The sequence below is a fragment of the Lampris incognitus genome, chromosome 1 (assembly GCF_029633865.1).
Source record: "Lampris incognitus isolate fLamInc1 chromosome 1, fLamInc1.hap2, whole genome shotgun sequence".
In the NCBI taxonomy this organism is placed as follows: domain Eukaryota; kingdom Metazoa; phylum Chordata; class Actinopteri; order Lampriformes; family Lampridae; genus Lampris; species Lampris incognitus.
Window position 1 is genome coordinate 25,195,182 of NC_079211.1, and position 26,438 is coordinate 25,221,619.

The following is a 26,438-nucleotide window of genomic DNA, read 5'->3' on the forward strand; positions in this document are numbered from 1 at the left end:
ACTTTTGAAGTAACTTGTAATGGGTATTACATGGATGCTGCTGTACTTATCCTCACATCACAGTTCATCTACAGTAAAATAACTTTTTTTTCCCTACAGCACTGGGAGACCTGCAGGATTCTTTAGCTGTGCGAGGAGACCCCAAGGCTGAACTGAAAGAGTGAAAAGTTAATTTTCAGACACACTTAAGCAGAACTACTATCAGTCATTACTGATAAAACCTTGTGAGTATTTTTGATCAGTCATTTATTGATTAATTACTAACACTTGAATAAAACACTTATTGCTGACATTCAGCTTGGTAAAGATTGTGATACATAATATCTCAACACCGAAAAAAGCATCACTCTTAAGTGTGTTGCCATACAGATTTTTTTTACTTGCACCTTAAATTTGAATTCACCTGTAACAGAAGACAGATAAAATGTAATGCATGGGATAAATAAGGCAACTGATAGACAGTACATTTAAAAAGCTATGTGGTTGCAAATAAATTAAGATGAGTGAGCAAATCTGCAATTATTTGTGCAGTCTGACAATGGAAAATCCTTTTCAACAAACTAGAACATTTGAAATCGGGCGAACAAACAAGAACCCCAAAAAACCAAACAAAAAACAAACACATTTCAGACGGGAAGTGAAAACACACAAACCTCATTCCAACCTATGAGGGTTGTTGGTGGAGACTCCCCTACCTGTAATACAAGTAAGCTGCCAGACCAATCATAGAGACAGGCAGGAGGAAGAAAGGGGTGAGCTGCAGCCCTAGGATTGTCCAGGACAATAGGGCATTGACCACTATAGAACAGGATATGACAAACAGTCGGATGATGCCACTGCCATGCTTTAGCACCACAGACATCAGCAGTCCATTAACTGCCTGCCCTGCTATGACTGCCCACACAGCTCCTGAGTATCCCTCCAGGAAACTTTGGTCATCCGCTACACTGGAGAGATAGGAGATCCCGTTAATGGCAACTCCAAACAGATATAGGTAAAGGTTCTGTAAGCTGAGGGGCAGCCTCTGACTCTTTAGCACCCTCTCTGTGTAGACAGCTGCCAGCCCTGAAACAAAGCAGTACACAAGCACCAGAAAAAGACCCCATGCTGTGATATGAAGCCTGGGACTTGCCTCAGCCTGCTCAGGGTCACTGAGATCCAGGATGCTATAGCTGTGGCACACCCCAGCCCCTGTGAGAAGCCACAGGGCTAACCACTGAGTGGGCACCAGCCTCTTGCCCAGGCATAAAGAGTAGAGCAAGGCAGTGGAGGCAATTTTTAGGTTGCTGAGCACTTGGTATGAGCTGGGATCCATGTAAGCCTGCATGAGAACCACTAGATTATTGTTGAGGGCATAGAGGACAGCAGGTACTGCATAGGGGGCCACAAGGACCAGGGACGGAGCAACACACAAGGAAGACATGTTCCCAGCCAAGAGGAGGGTGACCAGAGAGAACAGGAGTTTAGCCAGCTCTATCATGACAACACATGAAGATGGGCTGAAAGGGACCTGACCATCCACTTTGGTGAGGGCAATCAGAGGTGCATGAGAGCCATAGATGAAGATCATCAGCCCTAACAGGACAGCCCACTGTAGCCCCTTCAACCATCTTCTTCTACGCCTGGCAGGGGAACTGGGCCCCATATTCTCAATCACAATCATTCTAAATATTTCTAAATTTACACTGAATGAACTTCTGCATAGGACAGAATGCAACAGCAACAAAATGTTCAACCTAAATCATAAATAATCCTTACAACGGCATTTTAAGAATGAGCAGAACTATAAATCCCAAGCATTAAATATATTAAATACAAAATATTTTGACAAAGAACTCTTTGAGCATAAAGTGTGAACTCATTGAGTGTATAAAGCATTTTCAGGGACTTGGTCATTTTATATGTTCTTCATTCAAAATCAAACAGGCTTAGACAGTTGCTCCAGGCAACAACACTGAGATGGGTAGTCAAACCCAATGACAAATCCTTAAACCTCAAAGGCACAAAGTCTAGTAGCTTGTGCACACTTCTATCAATTGAAAGGAAAAAGAACAGATTGCTGGTTTTTGACTTAAGCCTCACTCTAAATTGCACAAACATATTTAGCATGCCAGTCTTTTACTTTGATCATGATATCCGAAGTCCAGTTTACACAGAAAATGGCTTTAATGGTTTCAGTAACCAATACCAAATTATCAGTTGTAACAGTTTTTTTTCTTTGTTTTTGCTGTTGTGCCCTTATGCCACAGGCAGAGGAAGATGTGGACTTGATGTTGGTCCAAATTACTTTGGTCCTTTTTTCAAGTTGTTTAAGTATTCTTTCACTGTCCTTTCAATATTGGGCACTTGATAGTTCTGTGCAGCATACATGCCAGTTATTGTTCCCAGCAGTACTCCTAGAATGGCAGAGGACCGCAGCCTGGCCACCACGTAGCCAGCCAGAAACCCCTTCAGAAAGGGAGATCCCAACACAGACCCTCCCTAAAACAGAGGGATAAAGAAGGAGAAAAAAAATTTCAGCTCCATTACGATTGGGATCAGTTTTGATGTACTTAGGTTGACCACTGACCACTTGTGTGTATCACTGTAAGAATACTGTACTACTTCAAATCTGTCGCGGCATACAGTCCATAAAATGCAACCTACCTGAGGAATTCCAACAGCAACTTCGTTTTCCACTCTCCTTTGGATCTCCTCTAGTTGGTTCTTCAGCTGAGTCAGATCTTTCAACTGTTTCAGAGGGTCCTATAGTAAAGTTCAAGGACCAAACTAGCATGAATTTACAGGGTGGACGACTACAAACGTGCAAGTTACCATGGGTAATGTATCTTTATGCATGCTCAACAATCCAGGTAAGGAACTTTCTGTGACACGGGTAATGTAGTTCAATGTGCGCAACACACGCCAGCATTCAGTGGATTGAATAAGTAATTGCCGCCTGTAGAATACCCCAGCAAGAGTATAGTTTGTAGTTAATCAACGTATTTTATAATGTGGTTTAATTAGATGTTTAACCAGCCTTATATAAATAACCAATGTTTAAGAACAGCTTACTAGCGCATGGACCGTGATCTCCGGAGACATTTGAACAAGAACAAATCTGGTCAGCTTCGGCTTAAATTGAACTAGATGCGACAGAGGAATTTGTTCCTCTTGCAGGTAGTGCCATCTGACTAAAAACGTGAAATACTTAATTTAATGTCAGAACGCAGTAGTTTACTCACCTTGTCACCCGCCATTTTGCTTAGTGGAATCTGCGTTCAACTTGTTACCCCTGGGGTTGAGTTGGTCGATCCAGTGCGATTTCTCTGGCCTGTTAGTCTTGTCAGTAGACTAGAATAGAATAGAATAGATAAGAACAGACTAGAACAGCATTACCTTCCCCCCCCCCCAAAACATATTATACCAGTAAATTATAATTATCATACGTATACTATAATCACACTAATACATTGAACTAATATTCCAATATTGTCATACTTTTATAACAAAATATTCCACCAATATACTATACTATACTATACTATCCATCATTCCATTATCCAGATACTAATATACTGTACCAATACACTTTACTAATATTGTTATACTATACGACTATACCATTAAATCATACCTATTTATTAATTCTGTATAAAAACAAAAAAAATCCATATAAACATTTCGTAAGAAAATAAGAAGCGGTAAGTTTGTTTTGAGTAGAGGTGGTATTACCATAGTTGAAGTTACTGACGACTCATTAGTTTTTCAAATAATGAAAACAGAATAAAATGTGTTCAGTGTACGTGTATGCAAAGTACGGGCTTGACTTGGCATATCGCGTAATGAAACCTGTTCCCAGGCCGCTGTTGTTTGCCACTTCAGTTGGTCTAGCCACGGTAGAGAGGTGGAAGTAAACTGAACTCAGATCTGTTTCTATCAAAACGCGTCTTCCCGGACTGCAGCTGGGAGCGCGCATTGCTTTCACGTGTCAAAAACGTGCTCCATGGTTGGCCGAAGCTTGTTTATTACGAGACCTGATTGGTCGACGGCCATGGCAACAAAGCGCCATATTTCCTACAGGCCGAGGACAAACCAGCCTGTTTTACTGGCCATGTATTAACCACGAAACCCCGATTTTATATGTAGTTTGTAACGGTATCGATGTGTATATGCGTCGGCACAATGCAAGCTATATTCCGCGTCGTCTGAGGAATCTTCAGAACAGCCTGCAGAGCCTCGACACACAAGAGGTAAGGTTTCAATAAGAAGGCACCTCATTGGATAATTGATCGAGTATGCGGTTAGTATAAGGACACGCCAATAACCCTTAATTTCAAAGCAGCACAGGACCAAAAGTTTTGACAGGTCCCTGGTCCCGCACTGTCCACCGTGTATGACTTCCATGTTTCCACTCTTTGATTGTAATCTACCGGAAAATAATTATAGTGTATATGCTGTATTCCTTGTCTACACGGAGTTGGGAGGTTGCCAGTCCCTAGTTGCATTCATCTGTATTTCAGTGCCTATCTCATCCCAATTCGCCCAAAATCTATTGAGGTGTCATAAAACGGCGCTCCAACCATGAAACACACACACACACACACACACACACACACACACACACACACACACACACACACACACACACACACCACTCTTAACTCCAACCTGTCCCCAGATCTGCAGCCATGGAAACGGTAGAAGTGGAAGTGTATGAGGATGGGAAAATGACAGAGGAGGTCGAGAGCTGCTACACCATAATGGAAGTTGCCACCCCAAAGAAGAGGAAGAGCAAAACTCAGGAAGACACAGTGGAGAAACCCAAGAAGCCCAGGTAAATTTTCAGGGCCTAACTATTCTCCCCTGCGTCTTTATGCATGCTTAATAAACCAGGTAAGAAAATCAAAGAAAGTTGAATCAGTTCACCTGGACACAACGCTTACTGAGAGAGAAACGTTTCATCAGTCATCTAAATAACCTCTTCAGTCTCAACTGACTGCAGGTGTCCCCACCCTTACAAACAATACAGTGGCATAACGACTAAAAACAACGATCAGATTCATATGCAAATTGCCGTGACCATTAACTAGAGTTTCAATGGCAATGTGTACTATTTGCACTCTGCGAGAGCAAACTCTCTGTCCTCTGTCCTGATACTCCTGGACTTGTCAGCTGCGTTCGACACAGTGAACCACCAGATCCTCCTCTCTACCCTCGAGGGGCTGGGTGTCACAGGCTCTGCACTCTCAATGTTTGCATCCTACCTGACAGATCGCTCCTACCTGACGGATCGCTTCTACCAGGTGGCATGGAGGGGATCTGTGTCAGAGCCTCGCAGACTGGCTACAGGCGTTCTACAAGGTTCCGTTCTGGGTCCTCTCCTTTTCTCCTTGTACACGATATCCCTGGGTTCTATTATTCGCTCGCATGACTTCTCTTACCATTGTTATGCCGATGACACCCAGCTGATCTTGTCCTTTCCTCCATCTGACACACAAGTAGAGACACGCGTTGCTGTGTGCTTGACTGACATCTCGGAGTGGATGGCAACACACCACCTGAAGCTCAATCTGGACAAGACAGAGCTGATGTTCCTCCCGGGGAAAGGTTGCCCGCACCGAGACCCGGCCATCAACATTGACAACACTGTGGTGACGCCAACTCGGACTGAGAGGAATCTGGGTGTGATCCTGGATGACCAACTGTTGTTTGCTGCAAACGTTGCATTGGTTGCTCGCTCCTGCAGATTTCTTCTCTATAACATCAGGAGGATTCGCCCATTCCTCAACGACAAGACAGCACAGGTGCTCATCCAGGCTCTGGTCATCTCCCAGCTGGACTATGGCAACTCCCTCCTTGCTGAGGCCCCGGCGTCGGCCATCAGACTTCTGGAACTTGTTCAGAAAGCTGCAGCTCATCTGGTGTTCAATTGCCCTAAGTTCTCCCACACAACTCCCCTTCTCATGTCCCTACACTGGCTCCCAGAAGCTGTTCGCATCCAGTTTAAGACTTTGGTGCTAGCCTACAGGGCAGTGAAAGGAACAGCTTCTTCCTATCTCCAGGCCATGGTCAAGCCCTACACCCCTGCCCAACCACTTCGCTCTGCTGCCTCGGGATGCCTAGTTGCCACATCGCTCAGAGGCCCCTGCTGCCGATCGACCCAGTCACGGCTCTTTTCTGTCCTGGCCCCACAGTGGTGGAATGAACTCCCCACTGATGTCAGGACAGCGGAGTCGCTGCCCATCTTTCGGTGTAGGTTGAAAACTCACCTCTTCAAGAACTACTACCCTGTTACTTGCTCTTAGCACTTATTGTATTCACTCATTTAAAAAAAAAAGTCTTTCTTGCGCTTTTACTTTAGCACTGGTTTTGCTCTTAGATGCTTGTTTAGAGAGAAGATGCACTTATGACCTCTGATGACTAGTACCCCCTCTGCCATTTAACATTTCCGATGTTAAATGCACTTATTGTAAGTCGCTTTGGATAAAAGCGTCAGCTAAATGACTAATGTAATGTATTCACAGAGGATTTGTGAATGGTTGCAGTCACAACATTGTAAGATGGCAACAGATGTACTCTTAGCCCCCCCCCCCCCCCCCCGGTTCAGGGATGGTCGTTCTCTCTTCACATAGATAGCCTCAAACTGGCCAGATGACCTTGACTCTCCGTTCAAACTAGCATTCCTCCCTATCAAGGATATGCACACCCTCATCCTTGAAAGAGTGGCCACTGGCCTGTTGGTGGGTGTAGACCGCAGAGTCCTGGCGTGATATGTTAGCTCTCCTGTGTTTTGCCAGCCTCTTGGCCAGCATCAGTTTGGTTTCCCCGAAGAGTACACGTGTCGCCATCTTACAATGCTGTGATTGCAACCATTCCCAAATCCTCTGTGAACAGTACACATTGCAATTGAAACTAGTTAATGCTCATGGCAATTTGCATATGAAACTGATCACTGCTTTTGGTCGTTATGCCACTGTATTGTTTATAAGGGTGGGGATACCTGCAGTCAGTTGCGAATGAAGCGGTCACTTAGATGAGTGATGAAACGTTTCTCTCAGTAAATGTTGTGTCTAGATGAACCGATTCAACTTACTTTGATACTCTCCCCTGCTTTTGATGTTTCAATATCACATTATCATTGTTGTGGTAGGACAGTATAGACTTGCGGTGAACAAGCTATTGATCGAGTGTCAAAGATATCAATCAAAGATCTTTTCAATCCGTCTCATTATTGGCCATTGCTTAATGCTGATGAAGAACCTCTTTGCCTTTAGGTCTGCCTACTTGCTATATTATTTTGATGTTCACCAAGTCATGCAGCAGGACAGCCCTAATCTGCCACAGTCGGAGATCAACAAGCGAATTAGTGAGAGCTGGAAAAGGCTTAATGTGGCTGAGAAAGGCTACTATCTGGAGAAGGCCAAGCTGGAAAAGGATGGTGTAGATAGTGTAAGATTTCATTATTTTAATGCTGTCAAATAAGCAAGCCAATACATCTGTTTCATCTTTAGGCTCTATCTCTGCCCTAGGCTAGTTCACTGGTTGTCAGTTACAGCTCACTCTTGACTTAATGAGTCATAACATTGTGGTAGCCCGTCATTATAATATTATTGATTTTTCCATCTATGTATCTATTTTAGTCATTGCTCAGCTCCGCCCAGGACCTGCCAGGCTTCCGCAAGATCCTCCCCAGGACCAGTTATGTCCTTTTGCCCAAAGGCACCTCCTTAAATCACCAGGAAGCAGGTTCCCAGGCAGAGCTATATGCAGAATCTCTGGATTCCCCAGTGGATGCAGGCCTATCCTCCGTTTCCCTCTCCCAGGACCCTCAGTTACCTCCACTGGCACTGGGAAGTGAGGTGGAGCTGGTTGAGCAGTGTACAGCCATCGAGGGCCTAGCTGAGGGAACAGCTGCTATGTCTAATTCCACAGCTCTCCATGAGATACTACCTGCCAGTCGCCTCAACTCAACCAAGGCCTCTGCTTCTGAGGTAGCATCCCCATTCAACCACAACTACCAAAGTTCAGTTGCCAATGCATCGAATGGACTGCTTCTCAGAGAAAATGACTCGGAGGTTGCTGGTGGCACTTACAGCATTGTTTGTATGGCATCCGATGAACAGGATGTGGCTAGTACAATGATACAACCAATACAGGCAGAAACTTCACAAGTGGTCACCATCATACCCACCCAGGTTAGACAAGCTCCTACCATCTCCCAAATAGCAACATCCTGGCCTCTTCATTTCCTTCACTGACAGTCATTCATTCATTCGTTAATTTTCATGGATTTTTAGCATGTGATATTACCATTAAATCCATTGCAATTGACCATTGCAAAATTCCTGCGTGGTGGAATTTATATTCATGAAAGCTGTGTTTTGATATGATCTCTTCTTCTCTTAAGAATCTTCTGGAGCCCAAAACTTTGGCAAATGCTAGTCCCATTGGCCCAGTCATGGTGGTCACTGTTGGAGGCAGGGTAGACCAGAGCAGCAAACCTGCATATAAAATGGTAAACACATTGTTTATCCACAATGCCAAATGAAACTAGACCGATCGGTAGATACAGCAAATGTGGTCATGTTTATGGAAAGGTTTATCCTTAATTTTCAGGTTGCAAAAACATACACCAAAAGAGGTCGGGGCAGGTGTCTGGTTCCTGGCTGTTCTTTTGTATATGTGACTCGCCACAAACCACCAATATGTCCAGAATGTGGGAGCTACCTGGGTGGAAAGTGGGTGCCTGCTGTAAGTGACAAGCAGTATCTATGCTCAAACTATTGTCTTTTTACTATTATGTGAATGTATTTGGAGAGTAAAGTCATTTAGGCTTTAGTTGGATAAACTATAGTTAGATTCATGTAATAGCTCTGTCTGCAATCTTAGGTGAAGAGGGCCAAACAATCTGCCAAACAATCTCCAAAGAATGTTCAATCCAACTCCAGTGAAAGCTGTCAACCCACTATGCCTGCTGCCGATGATAATAATGCCACTACCAATAAGTCAAATGTCACTGGAGACAGAAAAGAGGAGCAATGTCAACAGGTTTCCAAAATCCAGCATGCAACTACCACCAGGAAACCACCAGAGGGCAACAAGACACAGATACAAGCAAAGTGAGTGTGTCTCTGCTGTTAATTCTGTTGATGTGCACTGTTTGTTCACATAGATAGCTTGTGTGCCCATTGTGTGTGATAACTTGGCATCCTGAATCGAATTATATCTTTAATGTTTCAGTGGGAGAAACAGATGCCGCCAGGTTTAATGATTGGGCCTCATCTTACATATTAGTCTATATGAAGTGATATGTATGAAAATAGTGAATTGAGACCTATTGTAAATCTGGAATATCAATGTCAGATCTTTAGATAGACTCCTTACTCTTATTATTTGCATTTTAATTGTTTGTTTTTTTTGTTGTTGCATGTATTACACATTTATTCACTGTTTTGGTTTGTTTATAATTATTGAATAGTTCCTCTGTGGCAATGACCAGACCATTGAAGGCCCCTGGTAAAGGCCTCACAATTAAGGGTCAAGACAGAAACAATGTCGCTTTGCAGAAGAGACCTGTAAGACCCATCTTGCCTGCCTACTGTCGCACAGGTGTGACACAAAACACAGCACATGGACAATATATCTGCTGATTAGTTGGTTTCACACAGATCTGTACCTCAGCCTGTATATCTGTTTCTAGGCCATACTTTGCTGCAATTTATAGCTGTCCCACCAGACAAAGGAAATGCTCAGAGTGCCAACAATAACAAATCAGCCAAAGGTACATATATATATATATATATATATATATGTGTGTGTGTATTTTTTGTCTATACTTTATTTGATATATTTGTTGACTGTTTATTGATGGCTCTGTTTAGAAACAACACTGTGGAAATTATAAAGAGGTAACCACAGGCTTGATTGAAAACTTGAGGGGAAGTGAAACATATTTCTGAGAATGTTCACAGTTAGGTCTGAGATTTATGCTCTCAGTTGTTTTGATTGTTGTTTTCTAATTGCAGTGCCTTGTGAGAACATCTCAGGTCTCAAACCCAGTACTTTGAAACAGCTCGGCCAGATAGTTCCAATAGCCACAGCCAAGCAGGTTAGCGTTCATTCAAACATGCTGACTGATGCAGAGTGATATTGGTGCTGCTTCATCTGAGTTATTCTAACTCCTGGTCTTTTGTCATACAGAACTCTCCTGCCCCTTCAGGTGGAAGCCAGCACATTGCTTCACTGATTAATAAAGAAGTGGATGTCCTGTCAGTCTTGCCTTTCAAACAGAGCTCCGTTTGCAGTTTTGTTAGTATACCCCTGTTATCTACACCTTTTAGTCCTCCTCATATGCATTTGTGTTTTATTGGCCCCTTCTCATTTTACCACACTCATGTATAATCAGTTTTAATTCAGTGTTCCATTTGTCTCATGATGTCCCAAGTCTCCTTGTTCTTTGATTTCATTTTCCATTCCTATGTCTCTCAGGACCTAGGTCTGTCCACAGCACGAGGCAGGGGCCATTGTAAGAACCCTTCCTGTCAGTATGTGTACAAGAACAGACACAAGCCCGCGCAGTGCCCCAGCTGTGGCTGGCGCCTGTCCCTGAAGATTGACAAAGGAACAAAGGTAAAGTCTGTTTTATGATAATCCAACTGGTCAGTGAAACAATCTGTGGACTATGGGATCAGATCTACTAACATTTTACCCCAGTACAAACCTTTCAGCATTAAAAAACAACTGTCAAGATTAATTATAAGGAAGCAATGGGCATTTTGCGCAAGTGATAGGAGGGAATGTATAGGTAAACTTTTTTGTGCATCAGCCTCATTGCATATGCATATATAGGAGTTACCCTTTCAATGCACAAAACCTAGGGAGCAAGTTATTGAAATATAACATGGCACGGTGGCCCAGTGGTTAGCGCTGTCGCCTCACAGCAAGAAGGTCCTGGGTTCAAATCCTGGGGTTGTCCAACCTTGGGGGTCATCCCAGGTCATCCTCTGTGTGGAGTTTGCATGTTCTCCCCATGTCTGCAGTGGGTTTTCTCTGGGTGCTCTGGTTTCCCCCACCATAAAATAAAAGACATGCATGTTAGGGTTAATACTCCTGTCTGTGCCCCTGACCGAGGCATAGCAAGACGAAATGGAGTTGGTCCCCGGGCGCTGCACAGCAGCTGCCCACTGCTGCTAGCTACACAGCTAGGATGGGTTAAATGCAGAGAAAGAATTGCCCCACGGGGATTAATAAAAGTAGTAAAAAATTTTTGATTTATCAAGGCTGTTAGTATATAAGACACTGGTGATAACTCATTATTTACTACATATGTAAAGCATGTTTTAAGTCATCCCCCTGACATGCTGCTACTGTAGATTGGAAAACACATCATAGGATACAGAGAGAAAGGAAAGAGTGTTTTGAAACACGTGTAACTTTACATATTTCCCAGACTACAAGTCGCACCGGAGTATAAGTTACGCTCAGCCAAAAACGAGTTGTTGTGAGGAAAGAAAACGTACTATATAAGTCCCTTTGATGTAAAAGGTGCATTTATATGACGGTACCATAGAAACTGAATGACAGCAGAAAGGACATTCCAATTCAAAACAACATACTAAGTTGGTCAGAGTGGTGGCCATTTTTATTTGAACTGTTGCCATTGTAAATAACTGTGACTGTTGTAGTGGGCTAACTTCCGTATAAACTGACTTGCGCCAAGTTGCGGACTCACTGAAGTGAGGTTTTGCAGTAACGACCAAATGAGCAGTGGAGTAGTATGAACATTTACGGCCCTCCCGACATATGTTGTCACCCTAACAACTAACAACAATCGCCATTTTCTTTTGAACTATTCAAATGATCACAACAAACAGTTCAATGTCTGTTCTACTCTCATTCAATTCCTATGGGTGGTACAGTATTTTCAATTGAGTCACAGGATGAAACAGTGCCATCTAGTGGCCTTAGTTGAAATGCAGTGTATTCGTCCGACAAAATTACATTGTTTAATAAATGTAAGTCACTTTGGAATATAAATCGCAGGACCAGCTCGATGTGTAACAAAACAGCGATTTATAGGCTGGGAAACATAGTATTTACAATGTCAAACGAAAACATTGCGTGAGCATATTGCCTGCCAAATCACATTATACTCAATTTGCTTTGGGAAATCAAAAGAAGATCTGGAACCGCAAACCGAAAAGAGCCATGCAATCCCAGCAATAACAAAACTCCTGGCCACATTTGCTTCTCTGGTTCTTTCACATAGTATCTATAGCTGCTATGTGACAGTCAGCATTATGACCCACACTATTGCAAGTCCTTAATGCGCTAATGCAAAGTGTGCAAAATCAAATATGGTTCCCAACTGACCATGGGGTTTTATGATATAGCGGAGTTCCTGAATACTTGGAGCAATTGATGGGGCACGTGCGCAAAATGTGTTTATATAGCACTGATCACATTTACATTAACAGGCCTGAGCCCATTCTAAATATCCTTCCCATTTTAAGTAGGTACCCCACTAAATTGGCCACCCCAACCAGTGCTAATTTGCAGTTCTGTTAATAGCGATGGGCCTATGTGCTGTATAGTTATGCCTATATAGGTATAGTTATCTAGAGTCTAGATAACTAGACACCTGTGGTCTAGAATCTAGACCACAGGTGTGAGCAAGGGTGAGGGGCTGAGTGGCAGATTGCATTTGCCTCTTTTTTTTCTTCCTTTTGGCAATGTGCCCTTTTAGAATGAGACACCAACTGGTAACACTCTTCACTTGAGGTGCTATGAGTAAAAGCATATAACAATATGAAGAGCATTTTTACTACTGTATTTCAGCCATATGTTGGCTGTTTGACCACTTAATCTGCCCGTGGCACTTTTCTGCAATGACCCCACCGGAAACAAAAACCTTTCAGTTATTTCATCTTAGGTCTTTTTATCACACAAATTATTCTCTTATTTTCTCCCTTCTTTATTCTCACTACCCTGTTTTTCCTTAGTCTGGGGGTCTTCTGGACCCATACCAGGCCCTTAGCCCAGCCCAGAAGGACCTCCAGCGCCAGTCTACTGTGCAGCTTCTGCGGCGGTCACTACAGATTCCTGAAAGTGAGGCTGAGCTCCAGGAAACAATGGCTCTCATCCAGGATCTCAACAGATCCAAGGTGGTGGTGACTAAGTCAGGAAATCGGAACAAGGAAGGCAGTTTGGAGACTGAGATGTTGGTCCGTTCTGGCTGGCCAAGGCTCTATGAGTCGGCAGCCACTCACTGTGGCCTCTGTGGCCATCCTCTATACAAGGGCGGTCAGAGGTGAGGAAAGAGCAGGTGCGATGAGAAGGGAGGAGAAGACATGTTGAGTTTGAAGAAAGAGCGACAATGGTTTACTAAAAATGTCCAACGTTTGTTTGTTCTGTGCCTTGCCAGTTGGCTATTGTGAGTACCTAGCTGTCTGTACCCTGGTTACTCTAATTACTCTGCCTTAAATACTTTAAATGATATAGGTTAGTATTTCTCTGCTGGTATGTGTGTGTGTGTGTCTCAGTACTGTTGCAGGACAGGAGGACTGCTGGCTACTTACAGAGACGTTAATCCAGACTGCTTCTCTACAGCTCAAAGTGTGTCCATACACTCAGTGTTTGGCTCTGCACAGCTTCACTGACCTATACCCAGGTAAACATCACCCACTGTATTTTATTTATTTTCCAACCTCTCTAACAAGTCTCTTTGCTTTCTGTATGAGATTCACTTTGTGAAAATATTTTTTTGAATGATAACAAATATATCTGTGTTTTCAGATGTTGACCAGATGTTGATTACTTTTGTCCTCTTAATGTGAATTTTCACCTGCAGGTTTGTTCAACATTGGGAACAGACTGTTGGTGAGTGTGGACCTCTTTCTAAAGATCCGGACCAATATCAAACTGGGCCATCACCCCTCTCAGGCAGTCAGAACCCTCCTGGACCACGTCCCCAATCACCCTTGTAAATACAAGATGGATTTCATCTAGTCCTACTAAGTCTTCTACTGTCTCATCCTTATGTTGCTTCTGGAAAGACCCATTCAAAGTTCTCAGTGTTTCCTTTTCTTTCTTGTCATTCTGCTTATCCTACTTCGTATCTTTCTCACTGCTGCCCTTTTGCTACCTCACCTACTTTTCAGTCTTTTTTATTTCTACAATATAGAAGTCAAGTGTTTTCCCAGCATCCTGATGTACTTTGGTTTGTCTGCCAGCCTGGCTTTAGTTTCAGGCAACATGTTATTTTACAGTTTGGCAAGGCAGCAATGTACACCTTGCTCTGATGTTGTTGAGTTTATGTTTTTCTCTTTTGCTCTCATACCTACCCCTCAATGGTCCCCTTTCGGATTATTTCTCTCTTTCTCCCTGTTTCTCTGTTTCTCTGTTTCTCTCTCTTGCCCTTTCTCTGTGTAGCTTTACCTCTCTGTGTATATTTATCTGTGCATCTTTATATTTAAACAGTCTTTCTGCCCGTATCTGCACACCCCTCTCTGTCCACCTCTTCTTGATCATCTTTCTGTCATTCTCTCTCTCGTGTCCTCCTCATCAGTCCATGCTTTTAGTACGGAGGAATCATCCCAAATTCAAGAACTTTTGCTGAGTGGCTACTGGGCCTTTGAGTGTCTGATAGTACGAGACTACAATGACATGATCTGTGGAGTGTGCGGCATTGCACCCAAGCTAGAAATTGCCCAGCGCTATACAAACAACGTGCTGGAGCTTAAGAACGTGGAGGTGAGAAAGGGATACCTTAATGACAGACAGATAATGGAAAATTAAACTCATAGACAAAGTCTCATGACAGTAGACTGATATGGACAATGGATTTAGAGATATTCACTTATGACTGTTCTTTACAGAAGAGTGGCACACTTCAGATCTTAGCTTGTGAACATATTAACTACCCCTCGTGGGTTATCATTTTTGGTGCCATTTGTTTGGTGTTTCTGTTTGTTTGTTTGTTTGTTTGTTTGTTTGTCAAGAATTTTATGGATAAAGGGCTTCCGCAAATAACAACTTTTCCGTAAAGGTGGGCAATGGTTATCTATAGATCCTCTTAAGGACCATTTTGTGACTTTAAAGTAACAATCTCGAAGATTCTCACTTAAATACATGTCCGTTAATTTACCTCACTTAAATAAATGTCTGTTAATTTACTATGTTTCGCCAAACTATACTATGTTTGGGTGGCCCAGTGGTTTGCACTGTCGCCTCACAGCAAGACGGTCATGGGTTTGAACCCTGGGGTTATCCAACCTTGGGGGTCATCCCAGGTCGTCCTCAGTGTGGAGTTTGCATGTTCTTCCCGTGTCTGTGGTGGGTTTTCTCTGGGTGCTCCGGTTTCCCCCACCATCAAAAAGACATGCATGTTAGGGTTAATACTCCTGTCTGTGCCCCTGACCGAGGCATGGCAAAACGAACTGGAGTGGGTCCCCGGGTGCTGCGCGGTGGCTGCCCACTGCTCCTAGCTATACAGCTAGGATGGGTTAAATGCAGAGCGTAATTTCCCCACGGGGATTAATGACATATCTCAAAATCAAAAAAAAAAAAAAATCAAACGAGGTGGAACAATGACGATTCATCCTATCGGGCACTGATGAAAGCCATGTCATTTGCATTAATATGGAGGAGTACATATGAGTGTCTGTGGCCACATTCCTGCCAAAAATCCCGCGTGTCATACAGGTAGTGAAGTGTTTTACGTCACCCAGCAGCAGCTGGTCCACCAGAGGACCGGCAGAACAAATGCTTTGTGTTCCAGTTTTATGGCTAGCAAACTAGTTAGCAGTTTCAAAATGACTCCTGGGAAGTGTATGTAAAAAAAAAAAAAGAATGCAACCAGAATCTTTAAGATTGCTACTTTTAGGTCAAATTTTTTCTTTTAGCCATGACTTTGTCAAAAAAATTTATTCAACTTTCTTTAGATGGACACCAAAATGTTCCACAAGATATACTCCTGTTGCGGAGGGGAGTGCAACAGCTGCTGCCAGGACATAGTCTGTGACAGCTCTCTCCCAACCGATGAAGTGTTTTGTCCTTGGTGTTTTCATTTTGTGTTTTAGTAAACATGTTGTTGAGCCCTGAACATCTCCATCCCTGTCTCTGTACCAGAGGACCCCTGATTGTATGTGAGACTTGTCACAGTTGGTATTTCCTGGTTCAGAGAAATGGATGTAGATGTTGATTGAGGACTCAACAGCCCATTTATTAAAACACAATAAAAACCCCAAAGATATAACACTTCCTTAAAACACTCAAATATCGGTAGAGAAGAGCGCTGCCACGGTCTGCGTCTCTGCATTTTCCTCTGTCTTTCTGACCCTGGTGTATTTTGGGGTGTGGATGTTATGTAATCTGCCCAACGTTAAATAGGTAAAGTTGGGGAAGCTGTCCACACCCCATTCTACCACACTTCATATCCATTGCTGCAGCAAAAAAATATTGTTTTGAAGCTTGATAGTTTTCAAGGTTTAGGGGTAGTATATGTTGTGCCCGGCACCACTTTTTGATGTCTGTACACCTGCCTGCTTCATATTATTGTGACATTAAATACACGCTTTTTCCAATGTCTGTGCATCATGAAGTTCACTTGGCCTGACTTCTCGCCATCGGATGAGGTGCATGTGGATGAATTCTGGTTGGCCATGGAGAGTGAAGCCATAGAACAGGCTGCGTTCCCTTCTGACATCCCCATCACCCGAGTAGACGCCTCCATCATCGCCCCCTTCATTCCCCCACTGATGAGAAGCACCATAGTCATCAACACAGAAAGGGACAAGGTCCTTTCTCACACACAACAGCCCTCAGGTACCTGCACACAACATCTAGAGGACGTTGGCCTAGCTATTATGTGCATGGTTCTCTCTTGTTCTCTTCTTGTATGGTAGATAACATTTTGTGAAACTCCATTTTAAAATATAGATGTTCATTGTTGCCTTGCAAATGATACATTAGATTCATACCCTAATTTAGTCTGCAGTTCTCAGTATGTAAAAGATAGGTCAAAAGGATGAACTTTTGTTTATTTCCAATTTATTTGATGTTTTCCCTCATAATCATCTCAAGTTATTTTTTTCTTGGTTTGTGTTGTAGCACACATTCTTTTTATAGATTAATAGCATAGCCACAGTATTCAGGGATGGTATTGCATGATAAGTAAGTAAATGCTATGTAACTAGAGGAGTGCAATCAGTAGAGTGCAGATCTCCGCCAGGCGTACGTATCTCTCCTTCGCCAGTGTTCGAACTTGGCAACAAACCACCCCTTTTTTCACCTACCGGGAGAAGGGAAATACACACACACAGGCAGAAAAAAAGTGTTTTTCCTGGCTTTATAAGAGTTTTGCGCGGCGCCCAAGCCGATTGAATAGGAAATATGGAAAAAAAAAACGTTTTTAATATGCAGCGCTCAAGCAAAAAAAAATCTACCTGCTAAAAAAACATCTTGCCTTTCAGTATGTGGATGTGCAGCCTCCTAGGTGGACGCTCGCACGAAAGTGACCAAGTCTAATATGAAATGAAAAGAGATCAGGCTATCATAATTTCAAAGCTCTTGTTAAGACTTCAAATGTGTTTAACCATCATGGTTTTCATGATATAAAATGAATAAAAGCAAAAGGCTGCTCTGCTGATTGACTTTGATTCATAAAACAATGATAAGAAAACGGCTCAGCCATGGGAAATGTTTTATTGTAGCTACCGAGAAGCATTCCAGCTGTGACTGTGACTAATCCTACTCTGGAAATTGTATTTTTATAGCGGAGTTTTAACATTGGAGACTATGGCACTTCTGCGTGTCGGTGAGGTGAATAATTCGAATTATATTTGGTTTCTCCAATTCTGCTGTGCTGAGATCAGCAGTGAATGATTTGCTGGCTTGCGAAATACAATCAACTTCTCGTTTACTTTCAAGACTCATACCCGAATACATATCATTTTGAGTCAACCGTAGACGTGAGTCGCACATGCGCACAGTAAGAAAACATAGATCAGGGGCGTCCGGGTGGCGTAGTGGTCTATTCCGTTGCCTACCAATACGGGGATCGTCGATTTGAATCCCTGTGTTACCGCTGGTTTCGTCAGGCATCCCTACAGATAGAATTGGCTGTGTCTGTGGAGGGGAAGCCGGCTGTGGGTATGTGTCCTGGTCACTGCACTAGCACCTCCTCTGGTCGGTCGGGGTGCCTGTTCGGGAGGGAGGGGGAACTGGGGGAAATAGCGTGATCCTCCCACATGCTACGTCCCCTTGGGGAAACTCCTCACTGTCAGGTGAATAGAAGCAGCTGGCAACTTCACATGTATCGGAGGAGGCCTGTGGTAGTCTGCAGCTCTCCCCAGATCAAGAGTGGGGTAATTGGCCAAGCACAATTAGAGAATAAAATGGGGGGGGGGCATAGGTCAGTCATGGGAAATGTTTGTTTTTTTGTTGCTGCTGAGATGATTTCTAGCTGTGACTGTGATTAATCCTCCTCTTGAAGTTTGATTTAATTAGTGGAGTTTTAACATTGGAGACTATTGGCGTCTATTCAATTCAATTCAATTCAATTTATTGTCATTAAAAACAAAACAATATGCAGGCACATGTTAAAAATGAAATGACGGCTGTGGCTTCACCAAACAGTGCAAGACAGACACAGATAAACACAGCAAACACAATATACATACATGAAGACCAAAAGCTAAAAATAAGTTAAAAGAGAGCTGGAGTACAAAATATTTAAAAATATCTACAGACATTCAGTGGGTAGCCAGGTTCAGGTGGGCAACAGCTTGTGGAAAGAAGCTGTTTTTGAGCCTGGTAGTGCGGGCTCTGAGGCTTCTGTAGTGCCTCCCAGAGCGCAGGGGGGAGAACAGTCCATGGTTGGGTGGGTGGGATCTCTGCTGATGCTCAGACCCCTTCAAAGGCAGCGTTTGTGATAAATGTCTTTTATGGCTGGGAGCTGGGTACTGGTGATATACTGGGCTGCCTTGACGATCCACTGCAGAGCTTTCTGGTCTACTGAGGTGCAGTTGCTGTACCACACTGAGATGCAGATGGTCAGGATGCTCTCTGTGGTGCAGTGGTAGAAGTTGGTGAGAATTTTGGGGGGTAGACGGGCACTCCTCAGCCTCCTCAGGAAATGCAGACGTTGTTGGGCCTTTTTCACAAGGGCTTGGGTGTTTAATGTCCACAAAAGGTCCTCGCTGATGTGGACTCCAAGGAATTTAAAGCTGGAAACACGCTCCACTTCCACCCCATTGATGTGTATGGGGGAGTGGCTGCAGCTTCTAGCCCTCCTGAAGTCCACAATCAGCTCCTTTGTCTTCTGCACATTAAGGACAAGATTGTTGGTAGTACACCATGATGTGAGGTGCTCAATCTCGTCTCTGTAGGCCATCTTGTCATTGTTGGTGATACGGCCAATGACTGTGGTGTCATCTGCAAACTTAACTATAACATTTGAAGGGTGAGTTGGCAGGCTGTCGTGGGTAAAGAGAGAGAAAAGGAGGGGGCTCAGAACACAGCCTTGAGGGGCACCTGTGCTGAGGGTCAGGGTGGAGGAGGAGTGGTCACCTAACCTAACAGACTGAGGTCTGTTGGTCAAGAAGTCCAGGATCCAGTTACAGAGGGAGGGGTTGAGGCCAAGGGAGAGGAGTTTGGTGGTTAGTTTGGTGGGGATGATAGTGTTGAAGGCAGAGCTGTAATCTATTAACAGCATCCGGATGTATGTGTTGTTAAGTTCAAGGTGGGTCAGAGCAACGTGCAGGGCAGTGGCAATGGCATCCTCAGTAGACCTTTTGGGACGGTAGGCGAACTGATGTGGGTCGAATGTGGGGGGGATAATGTTTTTGATGTGAGCCAGAACCAGTCTTTCAAAGCACTTCATGGCAATGGGGGTGAGTATGGGTAGCATAGCAGTCTATTCTGTTGCCTACCAACACAGGGATCACTGGTTCAATCTCCGTGTTATCGCCGGCTTGGTCGGGCATCTCTATAGACACTATTGGCCGTGTCTGTGGGAGGGAAGCTGGATGTGGGTATGTGTCCTGGTCACTGCGCTAGTGCCTCTTCTGGTCGAGGGGGGGGTGACTGGGGGGAGTAGCATGATCCTCCCTTGTGCTACGTCCCCCTGGTGAAACGCCTCACTGTCAGGTGAAAAGAAGCGGCTGTATTGGAGGAGACGTGGTAGTCTGCAGCCCTCCCCGGCTCTGCAGAGGGGGTGGAGCAGTGACCGGGACGTCTTGGAAGAGTGGGGTAATTGGCCAGGTACATTTGGGGAGAAAAAGGGGAAAAAAATCCCCAAAAAAGAAAAAAAAACCATTGGAGACTACGGCACTTCCGTGTGGCGGTGTGTCGTGCATGTGCACTGTTGACTGATCAGGTAGCGACAGAAAGCAACGTCGGTCGAGCGAGCTAGATAGTGAATGGAGAGAGGGAGCAGTGATAGCGAGAACAGATGTTTTTCAAAGATTTTTAATCACTGCAACTACAAGAGGTTCTTCATCATACAGTCATAACTGTGCACAAAACATTTTTTTTAGGCTGATAGGCCCAGTAGTTTGCAAGATTAACAGCAGACAGACACACACACTCACACATGCGACAAAACACATAATCCCCCCCAGGCTACTGCCTGGCAGAGATAATTGTTTAGTCACTTCAGGACTATATGCTTAGTGTTATACTTTGATCTTGGATGTCCACTCTTAGAGAAACTCCCTGATGGCAATCTTATTCTGTGTATGTGTGTGCATTTATAGTTAAGGCTGGGTGTTTGTCACGGAAAATATTGACTAAAGTCACGCAGCAATCACGGCAAAGTTGTAGACAATCACAGAAAACTGAAAAGAAAGGCAGAAATGAGTGTTTTAAATAGCTTGAATGTATTCAATTAACCAAGAGATCTCATGCACAGTAGTGGTAAATTATTGAAATAACATGCGCAACTCTAGCAACAGTAACAAGTGCTTGAATAATTTTTTTTTTTAAAATAGCGGGCAGTTGCCCGCTGTTTGCCTCGTCAGCAACAATGCTAATTCCGTCACAAACTTTGAGTTTGTCTTTGATCTCGTTCACGTGTTTCACGAATATGCTAGGCAGGTAGGTGCGTCGGAGTTGACAGGTACTTGGAATTACTCCGATGTCACGGAGATTGCGTTCCAGATAGGACTTCAGGCCAACATTGTCCAGTGTGTGTAAGGGGATGTTGGCTGAAGTGAAAGCTTCTGTAAGTTTAATTACCTCACTCTGTCTATGCAATTGTGTGGTTGTTTTAGCTTGAAACAGCTCTGACACAGTTTTCTGCAGTTTTCGGCTCTTCTCGGTTTCAATGGCCCGATCTGCGGTTTTCTTTTTATGGACGTTTGTCTGCAAATGCTTGTTGCAACTTGCTTTTCAAGTGTAGTCCACCGGGATGTTACACACTGAGCAAAATAACAAACCACCACTGACATGAAAAGTTTTTTCTGGGTATTGTAGCGGAGGTCTTTGCAGTTTTACTCATTTTGAAGTTTTTGATCGGACCGTGACTAACGTTAGCTGTTCATTCATTCGCACTTCTAACGTAACCATGGGAACGTAACATTACACTGTAAACTTCCGCTAATTGGGACAATCTATGGGTCGGAGTGTAGGTCAAAATGTACAATGCTAGGCTATATGCGGTTCAGAAGTGATGGTTAAAATGCTTAGTGCCTATACAGATCACAATGTAGGCTACGTTAAGATTGACAGTTAGGCTACCATTCAAAACTGTAGAAAAATCACGGAAAGCACTAAAAACTGGGTAAATCGCTGACATGGCAAAAAAATGGCGAGAATCACGGAGTCCGTGACACCCGCGACTTCCGTGACAAACACCCAGCCTTGTTTGTAGTTAATGTTTTGCTATGTTCTCCTGTTCAATGTCTAAGGAGCAGCAGCATGACACAAGCTAGTTCTGTCATCTCCAGAGAGAGTTATTCATATTATCTTTGAACTGAATAGAGTGACTTTTGTAAGATAACATGTTCTGGCATGTTAAATTAAACAGTTTTGCCTTAAACTGAAACAATTCTTAAGGAGACCCATCAGTTTTGGTGCGTCTGATCCATGAGGGTCAGCTTAGGCTGGACAGAATAGAAGAGCACAGTGAGGAGGAGCTAAGAACCATACTGAACTGCTGTAGGGAGACCATGACACCAGAACCCACAAAGGTATGTTTATGTATGTGTGTATGTGTGTCTGTATGTGTGTATTTGTATGATGCTTTCATTTGTTTATATAGATTCATATGCAAACAAATGTCCTTTTTGATATTCTCTATCACTCGCATATTTAATGTTATAACTCATCCACAAATATCCTAATCCTCAACGCTTTTGTAGTTGCTCATAATAATGGATTGTTTAAGGTGGGTCTCTCCAAAGAAAAATGATACAGTGCAGTGTTTCACATGATCGCCATGATCAGTTTTCTAGTAATGGTGATTTCACCCATTAAACTGCCTTTTTCGTACTTTCAACTGGTCCACACAGTTTTTCTTGGAAATGTACTTTTGTGGTCAAATTTTCTGATCTTTGCTTCTGTAGACTTTTAGTTTCTTTGTATAGATAAGATTCACATTCCTCTTTCTTTCCCTGTTTATTAGAATGAGCTGCTAAGCGCTCTGGTGTCCTTGTACACACATGTTCAGAATGGCCTTGTCACTGCGCCCCTGCCCCCCCAATACCTCACCGCTGGCAAACTGTCCAAAGTTTGCCCCCACAAGGTAAAAATGTAGCCCACTTCTCTTTTCCAAACCAGTGATTCAGTCAGCAGACCACTAGTCCATCTTAAAACTATTACGGTTATCCAATCCTTCAAGCCAGTCTTCAGCTGTCTGCATCTGTTCCTTAGTCAGTCTGTCATGTGAAGGTTTTTTGACTCAGGTGCAAATGTGCCAGATTTTGCAGTTATGACTTGATAACCATTAATTTGTCACTCCACAGTGCTTTTGGGACAAGTGCTCACCATTACTTTTCCATTCTGTATCCAGGTGGTGTGTGGCTCTAAGTACATGGTGAGGAGAGAGACTGCTCGAGACCACATTGACCTGTTACTGTCGTCTCGGTACTGGCCCCCAGTCTACGTCACTGACTCTGCTCAGCAGGTAGCGCTGTGTGCTGACTTGCAATACCCAGAGCTGGCCAGCCAGATGTGGGGAAGAAACCAAGGCTGCTTCTCAGACCCCATGGATAAGCTAGAGGTGAATAGCTGTCAGATGTATGAATGAGACCTAATCAGTTACCTGTTGTGTCTACATTAATTAATAAGGAGTAGGCCAGGTTGCAGCACGTTTGAAGAAGAAGCAAAGTTACTATGGCTAACAAACCACTTTTTTTTTTCTCCAGGTTGGTGAGGTGCTGACACACAATTGCATTGATAGCACTTTCATTTTGAACAAATCTCTGGAAATCCAAATGGTCAAACACCAATGTAGTTACCAGAATCACCACAGGTGTCGTCAGCAGTTTGGGGTAGAAAGCACAGAAATGTATATTCATACCTATAGGTGATTTTGAGACTCTCACTGAGAATAGGAGGCCTCTTAATTGCTGTTTTCCTCACAGATACAACATGTGTTTTCCTACTCTCATATAACATCTCCTTCTCTGTCCTTCAGTTTGTGTCGTGTGCTGAGCTCCAAGACCAGTTACACAGTACTGACTTGTCCTCGGTGGGGGAGAACCAGCTGATCCACCCCGTCACAAACTCCCTCTCTCGCTGGCTGGTGCACTCCACCAAGGCACCCAAAAGCCAGGAGCCTCTTACTCTCGATCACTACTCGATGGACCTCTGCAAAGAACTGGAGCCTTACACTAGCTTGGTGGCTGAACTGGAAAAGGAGAGGGAAGAGGAGGAGGAGACTGAACAGGAGGAACAAACGGGAAATGCCGGGAGCAAATGCACAGAGAAGTCAGAGGTCGACTCCTCAGAGAGGCGCACCCTGCAGCAACCTTTGGTGTTCCACAACGCAGCCGATTACTACCTATATAACCGTCTGATAGACTTCCTGAGAAGCCGGGACATTGTGAGCCAGCAGATTATCGAGGTGCTACGGGCCTGCCAGCCTGGAGAGGTAGTTATCAGGGATGCCCTTTATCGGCTTGGAGTGGCACAGATTAACACTGAGGATGTGGGGACTGAGATGGTAGGACAGCAACAAGAAGGAGGGGTGGGTGAAGAAGCTATGCTTGAAGTGGTGCTGTCCTGAGTAGAGGAACACAGAGTGGGCAGTGGGTATATAGACAGACAGACGGGCAGACAGACAAGGCCATATGTAAGGAAAGCAGGCTGTATGTGAAGACGGTTCCCTACTGGGAAAAGCAGAAAGATGGATGTCGATGAGAGAGAGAGAGAGAGAGAGAGAGAGAGAGAGAGAGAGAGAGAGAGAGAGAGAGCGAGCCTGGTGATCAGAAACGTTGCCAGATGATGAAAAAGAATGTATAGGTCAGGAATTAGACTCTAGAGATGTTTCAGGTTTTCACTGACTGAAAGAATGGACCGATAATGGACTAACAGTATTTTGCAGAAGTGCGCCTTACATTGTTACGTTAACAGAGGAGAGTAGTGAACTTTTATAGACTGGTCAGTAGAGTTCACACTAAAATGTTCCTAAAGTTGTAGCTGAGTCAGCAGGGGAATTTTTTTTTTTTGTCATGTCTTCCTAAAACTGCTATTGTTTTTCTTTCCTCAGAAACATTTGACATTTGTGGACATGTTTATAACAAAAGTGCTCAAGCTACCTTTTTCTGTGAGAAAGTGGAACCTGCTTGTATGTTAAAATGACTGTCAGCATAACTGGCAGTTGTTGGTCTTCATTAGAGTCTACTCATGATTTGCCCTGACTAAAAGATGGTGTTCTTGTATTTAAAATAGACCGGCAGGGTGTTGAGAGTTAAACAGGAAGTGGTCAGGCCAAGTGTGAGAAAAAGTGGATAAGATGAAAATTGAAATGCTAAAATGCTAAATCTTAAGTATTTGATTACCTGTGACTGAAGGATTGTGCACATAAGTTTTATGGGTTAGGTAGTTCTAAATATCAAAATACAATGGAACTGTTAATTTATTATTCAAATTTTTTTGACAGGAGATAATTGTGTTTTGTATTTTATGCTGTTACCTCACATTTACCACTTGTTGCCTTTCAATTTGTGCGTGTGTGTGTCATGATAAAATATTTGTGTAATATCATATGGTGATGGAATATTATTCGGTTTGTGTGACCGTTTGCTGCAGTTTGAATCATAATATCTTATCGATGGGGAGCCACGCAAGGGTAGACATACCCAATCAATGGTCCTTATTTTTATTATGCGTGTTGCAGCCATCCTGTGAGAGGAAAGGCTGCTAAAGCGGTTACAAATGAATGTGTTTCATACACTTGTTATGAAAGATTAATGGTGAGCCGTGGTGTTGTCGTGAAGAGAAACACGTCTTTCACTTAAAGCGTCTTGAGTAAGAGGAGAAAAAAAAACAAAAACAAAACTGCATCAGTTGTGTCCTGCCATCTCAGTCGTATTATTCCCACTTCCCTACAAAGGGTCTATAATTGTGCAATGTTTGCCGAGACGGTGGAAATGGAATGGAGGAAATGCAGAATGGGCATCATCCAGCAGAAAATGCAAACTTGGGAAAAGAAGAACAGCGGCAACGATTTGTTCCCTCCTATGTTTATTTGTATTTACTATGTACAATCAAAAATATAAACGTTTGCTTACAACAACAACAAATTAAACTTCAGCAGTACATATAATGTTCCATCTGAATCCAGAGTGTCAACTTGCACAGTTTTGTCAAGGCTTCTACAATACACTGGAGATATTATAGGCAGAACTTGAGTTGTATTTTGGCACAAAAATAATGAGACACTAAATATGTACGAAAGACGTATATACTACGAAGATAATTTCCTTGATCAAAAGACATAAATTATACTGACAACTCACACCTCTCGTTCACCCATAAGTACATTTTAAATGTCTGATCACACAAAATCGTCAGTGTCGTGGCTTTGACTCTGAAATCCTCAGTGTAAATGGCAGTGTGGGCTGAGTGCTACATACAGAAAAAGAAAGCTCACATTATTCAGTGCTCTACCTAAAAGTAAAAAGACTAAACCGTGCCAGGCAAAAACATCAACTTTCACCACCATCTCAGAACTTCTTTCATCATATCCATCAGGTCTCTCTCAACAGAATAAGGATATTTGTTCAGTTATATTCCCTGTTACCAAAGCAGTTTGGTTGTATTCCCTGTTACTGAAGCATGCTTAATACGGTTTACTGTTAATGTTTGATTAACTGGATTGTTCCCATTCAATCACATGTCAGCAACTGGCTGGTAGTGTCACAGGAAATACAGCCATGACTAAGTGAAAACAATATGATCATTCTTTCTGACTCTCAAAGCATCATTTAAGCCTTTTCAATAGTCTATTG

The 26,438-nt window shown here is 43.3% G+C and overlaps 3 protein-coding genes across 3 annotated transcripts; 1 reads left to right on the forward strand and 2 right to left on the reverse strand.

Moving 5' to 3' along the window:
* Nucleotides 1-241: 241 nt before the first annotated feature.
* On the reverse strand, nt 242-1,663 carry slc35a4 (solute carrier family 35 member A4). The gene has a single exon (XM_056275414.1). It carries the CDS (start codon nt 1,661-1,663, stop codon nt 692-694), a length of 972 nt encoding a protein of 323 aa, XP_056131389.1. The 3' UTR covers nt 242-691.
* A 614-nt stretch (nt 1,664-2,277) lies between these two features.
* LOC130108477 (SLC35A4 upstream open reading frame protein) lies at nt 2,278-3,814 on the reverse strand. Its single transcript, XM_056275426.1, has 4 exons — nt 3,715-3,814; nt 3,225-3,333; nt 2,647-2,745; nt 2,278-2,481 (listed from the first exon to the last, which is right to left on the reverse strand). The coding sequence occupies exons 2-4, from the start codon at nt 3,237-3,239 to the stop codon at nt 2,284-2,286; spliced, it is 312 nt and encodes a 103-aa protein (XP_056131401.1). The 5' UTR covers nt 3,240-3,333; nt 3,715-3,814; the 3' UTR covers nt 2,278-2,283.
* An 856-nt stretch (nt 3,815-4,670) lies between these two features.
* Nucleotides 4,671-25,746, forward strand: hmgxb3 (HMG box domain containing 3). Its single transcript, XM_056275400.1, has 20 exons — nt 4,671-4,816; nt 7,257-7,431; nt 7,623-8,177; nt 8,390-8,497; nt 8,599-8,733; nt 8,872-9,101; nt 9,461-9,591; nt 9,683-9,763; nt 10,008-10,090; nt 10,183-10,290; nt 10,471-10,611; nt 12,984-13,291; nt 13,524-13,651; nt 13,832-13,963; nt 14,549-14,733; nt 16,584-16,806; nt 22,039-22,172; nt 22,607-22,726; nt 22,994-23,203; nt 23,621-25,746. The coding sequence occupies exons 1-20, from the start codon at nt 4,671-4,673 to the stop codon at nt 24,209-24,211; spliced, it is 3,924 nt and encodes a 1,307-aa protein (XP_056131375.1). The 3' UTR covers nt 24,212-25,746.
* Nucleotides 25,747-26,438: the final 692 nt, after the last annotated feature.

Excerpts from the sequence above, each read along its gene's own strand:
- slc35a4 (XM_056275414.1), bottom strand. The coding sequence starts at position 1,663 with ATGATTGTGATTGAGAATATGGGGCCCAGTTCCCCTGCCAGGCGTAGA.
- LOC130108477 (XM_056275426.1), bottom strand. Across the intron at positions 2,482-2,646 it reads TTGCTGTTGGAATTCCTCAG|GGAGGGTCTGTGTTGGGATC; the intron begins GTAGGTTGCATT and ends CCTCTGTTTTAG.
- hmgxb3 (XM_056275400.1), top strand. The coding sequence starts at position 4,671 with ATGGAAACGGTAGAAGTGGAAGTGTATGAGGATGGGAAAATGACAGAG. Across the intron at positions 14,734-16,583 it reads TGGAGCTTAAGAACGTGGAG|TTCACTTGGCCTGACTTCTC; the intron begins GTGAGAAAGGGA and ends TGCATCATGAAG. Across the intron at positions 22,727-22,993 it reads CCAAAGTTTGCCCCCACAAG|GTGGTGTGTGGCTCTAAGTA; the intron begins GTAAAAATGTAG and ends TTCTGTATCCAG.